The sequence below is a fragment of the Peromyscus californicus genome, unplaced genomic scaffold (assembly GCF_007827085.1).
Source record: "Peromyscus californicus insignis strain IS unplaced genomic scaffold, ASM782708v3 Scaffold_15__1_contigs__length_86483966, whole genome shotgun sequence".
Lineage (NCBI taxonomy): Eukaryota > Metazoa > Chordata > Mammalia > Rodentia > Cricetidae > Peromyscus > Peromyscus californicus.
In genome coordinates, this window is record NW_026294447.1 from 72,187,758 (window position 1) to 72,198,502 (window position 10,745).

At 51.5% G+C, this 10,745-nt stretch overlaps 1 protein-coding gene across 2 annotated transcripts in view; it reads left to right on the forward strand.

The window, feature by feature from the left end:
• Dpf3 (double PHD fingers 3) overlaps positions 1-10,300 on the forward strand; it is a 297,137-nt gene extending 286,837 nt beyond the window's left edge. For both annotated transcript variants that reach the window (XM_052739375.1, XM_052739376.1), the window contains exon 11: positions 25-10,300. In XM_052739375.1, the coding sequence (XP_052595335.1) occupies positions 25-95 (71 nt within the window). In that variant the 3' untranslated portion in view covers positions 96-10,300. The remainder of the gene's footprint in view (positions 1-24) is intronic.
• Positions 10,301-10,745: the final 445 nt, after the last annotated feature.

Consider the following 10,745-nt stretch of genomic DNA (forward strand, 5'->3'; position numbering starts at 1 on the left):
CTAATGCTATATTGTCTCTTACAGGAAGCTGGAGCTGCCATTTATGCTGGGAGCTGCTCAAAGAGAAAGCCTCAGCCTTTGGCTGTCAGGCCTAGGGCCTCAGGTCACAGAATGTGACATGCCACCAGAGAGGCTGAACTGGAGTCCTGTTTGATCCAGATGGAGCTCTCCTCCCGCATATTCACACAGACCAACTGTAAGGAAAATGAATAGTTACAGAAGGGCATGGACATGTGGAACCGAGAGGGCAAGGTCTCTACTCACCTACCGCCCTGCCTGTGACCTCCAGCCTCACACGTGGTACTTCAGCCAGTCCTTCCTCATTTCTACCAGAGGGAGCTTGCACTTTGGAAGAACAATCCAGCCCCAGCCCTGTGGAATCTTCTTCACATTCACCCTCACAGTGCATCCCTCTCATTGCTTCTCATTTTAGCGGAAGCCATTTTGTGACTGCTCACCAATCACTTGTGTGTTGATGGTGTGTGTGTGTGTGTGTGTGTGTGTGTGTGTGTGTGTGTGTGTGTTTTAAACCTATTGTGTTTCAAGATCCCTTCACACAGCCTCTTCACCCTTAGCTTAGGCTCTTCATCCTAAATTTTCACAGAGGAACAAAATGCTGTGGAGAAGTTGTCACTTATTACAAGCTTCCCTGGAAATGTCTACGTTTGGAGGCCATCTTGAAGATGGAGCTTGGAAACCTCTTGTTTAAGAAGAGTTGCAGTTTTCAAACCTCAGCTGGGATGGTTTTGATCCACTGCACCACCATTTGATGAGGGGTGGAGAGGGTCCGAGAGATGGGAGGAAAAATTGGGACTCCAGCATAACCAGTTAGTATTTGCTGTTCATCAAGAGAGACTTGGCAAGGGACCCAGTTGTTCTTTGACCTTCAGGACTGTGGTGTCCTTGAGGTGAGACAAACCACAGTTTACAAACACAGAAAAGTGCTGAAGATTCCCGGTGCCTCCCGACTGAATTGAGTGTCAAGGCCTGGCTCAATTTCCGCTGGTGGGAGTCAAGCATCAGAGAGGTGGGCAAAGGCTGCCCATTCAATGGTCTGATGTTGGAGGAAAGAGTGTGTAGCTTTGAGAAACCCTTCAGTGTTAATGCTACACTATGAATTCCTTTCCCGGGCAATTTCCGCCTTCTGTGGAGTATGTGTTTGCCAGTGACTACTGTGACGTGACTGGAAACTTCAGAATGGAGGAGAGAGGATCATTACTTAACTAGATCATTGAGTGTGGTGATTACTTGTGACGAGGTGGCCATGATTCAGAACCCTCACCTTGTACCTTAAGCTCCCCCGCTATGAGCTGGACTCCCGTTTGAAATAAGAAAGTTTCCAGAGAAAGAGGTAGGGAGGCCTAGATTCCGAGAACTCTGTGTGTCGGATGACAGCCTTGTGGGCTGGCGTGGGTTGGGCTGTCTTTGAATCACAGCAACAGCATGATGATTGACATATTTCTAGAAAAAAAATCATTTGCCCAAAGGGCAGGTCTCAGTGAGCAGGACCCTCGCGCATGCTCTGCTTCCCTGAAATCAGCTCCGTCGCCGCCGTGGTCCAGCAGCTTGCAACAAAGGCCTGAGTTATTTTTAGTCTTCAGCTCCTGAAGAAGCCCCTGGAGACCTGGGCTAGTTGGGCCACTCTGCCCAGATGCAGGCTTGCCTCTGCCTCCGCCACTCCGCAGGAGTCGTCCTCCCCCTGGCTAATTGCTCTTGGCACCTGGACCCAGGGCAGCCTGGCATGGAGCCAAGTGGTGTGCCCTCCCCCCAACTCCTTTGCAGAGTGACCTGTGGCAAGAGAGTGGGGGTCACTCTCCTGCAGGCCCTGTGGCCTCAGAGCTAGTTACATGCATACATAATAATCTCATTTAAAGGGCCCCTGTCCAGACAGCATTTCTGCCTTCCTCACAAGCTCTCTTCTTCCTCCTGCTGGTTGCTGAGCCTGTGTGGATTCTAAAGGCCCAGGGAAGGGCTGCAGGGATAGCCCATCTCCACAGAGTGGCACATCTCCTCCCTAGACTCTGCTGGCTTACTCTCTCTTCCCACAAAACCTAAAGCAGGATCTCCTCAATGGCTAATTATTTGGTTGGGCATTTGTTTTAAATTAAATTTAGGGGGGGAAAAAGGTCCAAATGTTCTGGAATGCTACACTGGCTTAAAAGTGGGAAAAAACAAGTCCAAAACCCCAAACTGTGGCTCTGAGACCTGACAGGTCCCCTTCTGGGGTGTGCATGAGTCCGTTCTTTATAGACATGCAGATGGGGTGGGGGTGCTCCCTGTTCTATATCCAGCCATGCTTGCTCTGCCCACCCAAGCTGAGGGGGAACAGGCTTCCCTAGCCAAGTCAAGGCACCAGCTGGAGCTTGCCCACAGTGCTGGGGTTAGCTGAGCTCTGGGTGACATAAGGAAGGCGCTTAGGGTTCCCTTCTGTTTCACTAAGTCCTGCAAAATGGGCTCAGCCTTTCTGTTTCGGAGGCTTCAGTGTGGTTCCCCATGCAGAAAGTGGGGAGAGCAGATCAGCTTGTGAGATGCCCTGTCAGGGTGTGACAGAGCCACCTCCTGTGTGGGAAAAAGAAGGTGCTGGTAAAGTAAAATTGGTATCCACTTTCTCTGAGCGCGGGAATCACTGGTTCAGGGTTCGAATGTCCCCTCTACCCGAGTAGTGTATGACCTTGGACAAATCACTTAGCATCCTCAAATCTCAGTTTGCCCATCTGTAAAATGGAAATGCTGACACTTGCCTTTTCTATTCCACAGTGACATTGGGAGGGGCCCAAAGTATAATGTTATATAAACAACCATCACCAGAGCCCAGCTTGTCTGTAGGAACTCCAAATGCTTTCTGAAGCCACCTTCTTGTGGATTCTAGCCAAAGCTAGAGACCTTCTTGGAAACTTCCTTTTAATGGAAGGAGGTTTACACGCCAAGGGCTAGGTTATCTGTGGTCAGGGCTCCTAAGCCAGGGCTGTGGCCATGGAGACCAGGATTGGGCATGGGTGGTAATGGGAAGTGTTCAGAGGCTGGGGACTTGAGGATGAAGATACTATAAATGCATGTGCATGCGGACAGACAGAAATACACACACACACACACACACACACACACACACACACACACACACACACCAGCATGATTAACCACTGGGAGTGGGAGCCAACTTCTGCAGAGGGCACTATGTTCTTGTTTAAATGTAGCGTCACTTTCTAGCTGGTTAACTCTGGCCAAGTGGCTTTGCCTCTCTGAGCCTCACTGCGCATGTGTGTGAGGTAGAGAAACATGGCCTGTTTAGAAATCTAGCAGGGATAGCAGAGTAATGCTGATAAGTATCTTGGTGTAGGCCTTGCTAAAAAGAGGGCCTCCCGCCTGTGGTAGCCACTGTCATTCTGTGCAGAGGTCACTGAGGGGAAAGAATGATGCTGTTGAGTCCCCCTCTAATCCCCGCCAGGGTTATAGCGTTCTCCAGCCTTCTATCCTTATATGGTGGCTGAAGGGTTCCTGCCGGAAAATAAACTCTTATTTCCGTCTAGACACTTTTGAGACCCTGCATCTGGGGCCTGCAGCAGATCCAGGACAGGCAACCTGGTGTAGGAACAGGAATGGTGCTCCTGATGAGAACGGACATTCCTGTCATCTTTCTCAACCCCTCCTGAGGCAGAAGCCACCGGCAGGTCCCTAGACTCTGCGGTATGTGTTTGCCTCCGGGCCAGCTAGGAAGCCCAGGCTAGGTGGAGAGAGCAGCTGCTTCCCTGGGCTCAGCCTGAGAGGCCCTCCTGTGGATAGCTGAGAGAGAGAGAGAGAGAGAGAGAGAGAGAGAGAGAGAGAGAGAGAGAGAGAGAGAGAGAGAGAGAGAGAGAGAGAGAGAGAGAGGAGAGGATCACTTCTGCAGGGAAGGTTGGGGGAGGCTTTGCAGGGTCTGGGGGAGGAGTCTGGGTACCACTCATGGTAGACTTTAGTCTTCAAGAACAATTCCTTCCAGCCCTCCTTTTAAAAAGCCCAGGTATTCTAAGGAAGAAAACAATCATTGTTACTTTTCAAGTTCAGGAAGCCTACGTTCTGCTGTGGGTAGAAGAAAAGATCATCGGCAGCCAGGCTGCAGCAAGCATGGAAGAGGGCCGTGGTTTCCTCTCCCAGCTGCAAGTGTGAGGCAGCCTTGCTTGGCCAGTGGCCCAGGCAGGGTCCTGAGAACCTCCTGGCCTGCCCTCTGCCACTGGGTTTGGGAGTGCTGAGGTGAGACTTCTCTCTCCTCCTGTTCACTAATGTCCATCCTTAGGGAATCCCCAAATCCCAAAGGGTGAAGTTGGCTCCCAGGCCACAGTCATGCCCACATTACCACTGGAAGTGTTTGGGTCCCAGGCCTGGCTCAGGCAGGAGTAGAACACTGGTGTCCTTTCAGTAGGCCAGCATTCCTGAGTTGGAGTTGGGAAGGGGAGTCAGGGGTTAGTGAGGAAGCCAGGCAAAACCTAACAAAGAGAAGAGAGGGGAAGGAGCCTTGAGTAGGGGTGAGAGTGTACTAGAGGGGGCTGTAAGCAAAGGGCCAGGACAGGGGAGTGAACAATTATCAGAACACGCTTTTCCCTCAGTCCTTTGGTCCTGGAAAACAAAATTGTTTGAAAAAAAGAAACAAAAGCCAGACCTTGGCCTGGTTGTGGACAAAAGCCAGCTCTCCTTTCTCTGGGCCCCCTGGACTCTGGATCCATGTTGGTTAAGGGGGCCATCGAAGGGCAAGGAGGGTGGGACTGGTGCCCCTCACCCAGTGGAACTAGGAAGGACCCCCAGGCTCTGGCCTGAGTCCGCATGGATTTTCCCACTCCCACAAATGAGTGTCCTTGTAACATTCGGACGTCAGCTGCTGAGGCCCCTCTGGTCTAGGTTGGCTGGGGCCAAGTGACAGATGGTAGCAGAGTGAGCGTGGTGCTAGCCTCCAGCCTTGGGCACGGCCGCAATTTCAGGCTTTGCTGCTGCAGGGCTTGGGCCCACAGGTCCCGACTCTAGCAGTTGGAAAGGGAAGCAGGAGGGCCGGGCCAGCCTTTTGCCTACCACCTGGCAGGACAGACAGCCTTGCCTCTACCTCCCTGTCCCCCACTGTCTGCTGCCCATTTGGACCTTAGCTCAGCTTTATCTGTGTCACCGCTGAGGAATGGGGAGGACTTCATATTTTTTATTTGTCCCGAATCCACAAGTCTCCCCACTGCAGCCCCAACTGCCATTGAGGTCATCTGTGAGTTGGGTTCCTTTCCCATTCCCCAGCATTCTCAGGGCTTGGGGTCTCTAGGATCCTCTTTCCGAGGCCATGGTTGCCTGCCTTGAGGGTGGAAACAGCAGGATGGATGGATTGAGAGCTGGAAATGTCTTTCTAATGAGGCTGGGGACCCTCTGGTGTTTGGAGGGACAGGGGGTAGGGGACTGGGAAATCTGCAGTAGGTCAGAGGGAAGAGAGAGAGGAGGATGCAGGAAGATGAACAGAATGGGCCCTTTGAGCATCATATCGGTTGCTGCTGGGAAGGCTCAACTGCCAGGCTGTTCAAACTGGGCTGTAGGAGAGGGGCCCATAGGAAGTAACTTCAGGAAGCCCTGAAGTAGGGGAGGGAGGCTCCTGTTTTGCCATTTCTACATCAAATTCATCTCTCAGAAGAGACAGAAACTTCTCCCTGTGAGGAGAAAAACCTGGAAGCCCGGAGCAGGGTGTCTTAGATTCCTCTGGGTTCTGAGTGGGCTCTGGCTATGTCTCCTGACTGATCAAAAGTGATCCTCGGCATCTGTGAAGCTGTGAGGGGTGTCATAGGGCCAGGGGGTACAGGGGTGCCCTGTTGGAGTCTATGGCAGCCTCAGGTGGAGGAGCCAGCAACCTTAAACAAGGAATGCTCCACAGTTTCCCCATCTTGGGCCTCACCATGAACAGGAGCATTTGTGCTGATGGTGACATTTCCCAGGGCATGGTAGAGGAAGGCAGTATTGGGCTGGCAGGCAGCCAGAAGCCTCTTCCATAGAGATACAATTACTAATAATGACCTCTAGCCTGGAAGCAAATAAGATGGCCATTCAGGTTGGCACCCACTGGGTCTGGCAAATCTAAGAGCTGGAGCTGGGAAGGGACATTGTAGGAAACAGAGAAGACCCATGAGGCCCTGGGGCCTTTGTATCCCTCAGCAGGCAGCTTCGAGAAATCCCAGCCACCGTTTCCACTCACTCTATCTTGTTAGCTTGCCTTTCTTCATCTCTATTGTTGTGTTGCTATTATTAATATTGATAACGAGAGCAGGGTGTGTGTGTGTGTGTGTGTGTGTGTGTGTGTGTGTGTGTGTGTGTGTGTGTGTGTTGACCCGAAGAAAGCCATTGGTGTTGATCCAAGAGCAGTGGGAGAGCCAGGAGCAACCAGGTAAGATGTCCCTTAACTGTCCCAGAGGTTTTCCACAGCCAGAGACTCCAGTGCCCAGTCTAAACAACCACTAGATTCCCACAGAGGGATGCTCTTGGCCCTTCCCACCTTGCCCCTCCCCCACCTCTGCCTATTTGGGAGACACAGCGAGGATTTGAGAAGAAGAGGAAGCCTCAACTATGTAATGAAAACGGTGCAAAGACAGTATGGCTGGAATTAGGCCTGGGTCGCTCTTGACTTTGCCTGCCCTTTCTTGTTCATTCCCCACGGTGACCTCCGGTGACCTCCGTTCTCCTCCTCTCCTGCCTCCTCCCTCCTCTGCCCTTGCCCTGTGTTCCCTCTAGCCATGCAAATGCTAAAGAGTGCCGTGGTGGCTGGAAGAAACAGCAGCATGAAAGAAAAATACACCCCTGTGCGTTTTCAACATGTAGTTGAAGAAGTCTAAATTAAGGACTGGGGGAAATAAAGCAAAAGAAACATGGCCGGATAATATAGGAGTGAAGCATGAAAACAGAATCTCGGGGCAGAGATGATGTGGAGCAGGTGGGTTGGGTCAGCAGGGAGCCCTAGCTTGCCAGTGTGTCAGGTCCACGTGGCATTTGGGGGAAGCAGGCGAATCGTGCTTTTGGAACAAATGGTCAAGTGCTTAGAAGCATTTGTGCTCCCCTGTCAGGCAAGGGAAAGGATGTCCAGCCTAGCTGCTGCTGTGTCCTCCATGCTTGTCCACCCTGGTTACTTTTCTCCCTGGAGGCAGATGAACACATCTCTTGCCTGCCAAGAGCGAGCGCTGGGCAAGCTGGTACCGGCTGAGGCACTTGGCAGGGGGCTGGATATGCGCAGAGCAATGGACTTGGTCTGCAGGGGCTGGAAAAACAACCTCACCCTTGCCCAGCCTTTGGATTACATTATCGGCTGTAAACGTAAAAATATTCCTGGAACTCCTGTTAAATATCCTACCACCAGGAAAGGGTTGGTTATACGTATGTATGTTAATTTCTGTTTTGCACATATGTTCATATGATGAGCAGGTAGAAACATCTGGTTATTTCCACCTTCTGGAAGTTAGGGAGAACACAACTGGTCCCAGCCTCCTTGTTTTGATTTGTTATCCCGAACACTAGCTGCCATAGAAGATACATATCCTTAGCTCAGAGATGCCATGGAAAGTATTCGTCTTTAGCATCAGAGTCAGGGAGATGAGGAATGGGGGTACCTCGCTGAAGTGTGTCAGACAGTCATGGAATCTGAGGTTATAGCTCCAAATGCTATCTTTGGATTTCTGGAGTGAAGGTCAGGGAGATGTAATTGGCAGGGTATGATCAGTAGTGAGAATTAACTGGCTCATGCCTGAGTTGAGTGGACACCCACTGAAGCCCTGCTGGCTTGGGCTCAGCCTCTAGGGACCAGTTTCTGTTAGGGTCTAGCTGGCTTATGTGGATACGGCCCAGCATCAGGCATTTCCAGTACACCTGGCCAGCGGCTCTTCACATCCTAGCTCAGGCTTCATTGACTCCAACTTGTCGATATTGACAGCGCTGGGGACAAAGAATTTCTTTCCTCTCCCCCTCTTTCTGCACGTGTCACAACCAGGTTTTAGCTTTCAGATATTCCCCCAAGGAGTCACACCAGGCTTGTTTGCCAGCTAAATGCTCACCTTGGGGGAGGCCTGTTCACAAGCAACTGTAGGTTTAGCTGTTGATGGTCTTAGAGAAGGCTCTTCTGGACCCTGGGAGGACACAGCCCTCAGTAGGAGGGACTGTGGGGTCCCTAGGGACAGCCAGAATGAAGCTTGGCTGTGAATCTGATTTTAAAGTGCCAGAGAACAAGAAACACATACTGGAGTTTGAGCCATTTGAAAGCTGCCAGGCAGGGTTCTTTTGGTCCACATCTCCTTTGAATCATTAGCTCCTCACTGTCCTTAGTGATAGCGTAGTATGGAAGCATGAGGGAAGGCCACCCACCTGGATCCTGTCCAAGCCAGACTGGTGGCACAGGCCTCAGGCAGCTGGCAGCAGACTATGAGCTCCCTGCCCCTGAATTCACAATGGACCTGGGATCCCCAGAGCTAGTGGACCAAGCTCTGAGAGGACCCCCTCTCCCCATCTCCACTCTAGTGTTCTCAGACCCCTTCCTATCCTGAGGCTGGCCTGCTGGACAGTTAGCAAATGCAAATCTGAGGAGTGACTGGCCTGTGCACGTGACAGTCCATTTGAGAAGGGGCCAGAACTACGTCCTACCCAGTGTCTCCTCCCTGCCCTACATGTGTTTAGGCTGAGGACAACCTTAAGGCCCAGTTTCAAATAACACTTTATCCCTGATAGCTAAGATGTGGAAGATCTCCACGGGAAGATACACAGAATTGATTTTCTTCTTCTGGTTGGCTAATCCCCACTGTGTCTCCCATCGGGGAAAGGCTGGCTCGGTGGCTTTGGTAAGGGTTTTCCTGAGTGAGCTTGGGCAGGAGGTCCGTAGGGTGGGAAGGATTTGAGAGAAAGATGTCTTGTGAGGAATCTCATAGCTACATGGGCTTCCAGAGATCCACGGAGGTCTTGAGTTAAGTCAGGAATGTGAGGCATTTGGGAAAGAGCTGGTTTAAGTCTTCGTGTCTCTGTTAGTATCTGAGCTGACCCTGGACGTCTTGCAGCCTTGGGGATTACCACCCTAGACTGCTTTGGGTTGCATTTGGGAAAGGGTTCTCAGTCCCTGGTGATGGTCTCGTGACCTCGGGAATCATGGGATCTCCACTGGTACCTATTGACCTGGCTGAGGTGTGATACACACTTCTTCCAGTGGGCACAAGGGAGAGACGCCATCCGGGCACTTTATCCTCCTCCGTATTGCTGCAAGCTTGCTTATCTCTCACTCACCACTCCCTCAGCGCCTTGAGGATCTTCATCACACAAGGATGGCCAAGAGCGTCGGCCTCCATCACTGGCAATCTCTGCGAATGAAGATCTTCCTTTTATGCCTTTGAACATTTTTTCCCCACTGGACCTTGGGACCCAGCACCACGCTGCCTCTTGCTGACTGAACAACCTAGAGTTTTTTTTGCCTTGAGCTGCTTAGCTCCGGTGCACAGGATGTGGGCTGGCACAGCTTCCACGAGGTTACAGAAAAGGGCTGCCGATTTGGGAAGCTGGGTGTAATGGGCCGAAGATGAATTTCCATCCAGCTTGCTTTGCTGCTTTGAAGAGCAAGCACAGCAACAAACAGACAGGAAGGCCGGCCAACCCCAGCTCCACCGCCTCCCCCCTCTTCCAGGTGTGTTGGGACTGCACATGTATAGCTGTGTGTGCCCCTGTCCTTCCGTCCTCTGGGGATGCTTTTTTCTCCCATGTATCAAGTCTTGGTCTTGTGACTCCCATCGTGAAAGGTGCTGTGCTGTCCCCACCCTGCCTAAGGGATGTATGGGATCTCTTGGTATTTCAGTATTGGAAAGGAGGCCGTGCTTATCTTCCCTTACCCCAAGGACACATACTGGTTCTGACTCCCTAGAGAGCTGGCACATTGCAAGGAGCTCCAAGAGAATCTGAAGGTTGGAATTCGCCCATATCTGGATTTAACTCTCTGACTGGGGCTTACCTGGAAAGCCGGCTGTCTGGAAGGACTGCCTATGTGCCAGGGCCCTCCCCCTCCCTGTCTTTCCTCCTGCCCTGACTCAGGAGGGAGGCCTTGGAGACGTCAGAACCTGAGCAAATGGCTAAGCATATGAGTATCTAGCAGCCTTTACCTCAGAATCACTGGATATCCCAGCCCCTCAGAGGACCCCTGCACGTTGGTAAAGACTGAGCCACAGCCCCCTGCCTCTCCTTGCTGTGGTTAGTATCTTGTTCTGTGACTGATTAGCAGTGTTGACTATCCATGTAGCAAACCTTTTGTCTGCAGTTTAGAGAATGTGTAAACAAATAAAAGCTTTAGACCTCTCAGAAACTCTTGGTTATTTTTTTTCCCATCTTTAAAAGGCCCATCACAAAGCATAACTTACAAACATTGGGATGTACAGGGGCTGCATTGTGTGTGTGTGCAGAGTGAGTGCGCATGCACACACACACACACACACACACACACACACACACACACACACACACACACACACGCACACGCCAGGTTTCAGAGAAGCACAATGAATTATTCCAGGTCTCAGTTGTTGCCGGTGGGTGACGGGATTCTGACCCCATCACATACAAGCCAAGGTCAAGGCAGCTTTCATGGGCACAGCAGGCAGTGTAATTTTCAGGGCACAACCAGTAGTTTCATTTGCAGAGGCTCACTTGCTCATGTTCAGAAGGCTCCTTTGAGAGGTCACAGGGCATGCTGAAGGGAGCCCACTGGAATTTTGGGGAGAGGGAGGTCAATGACTCAGAGGTGA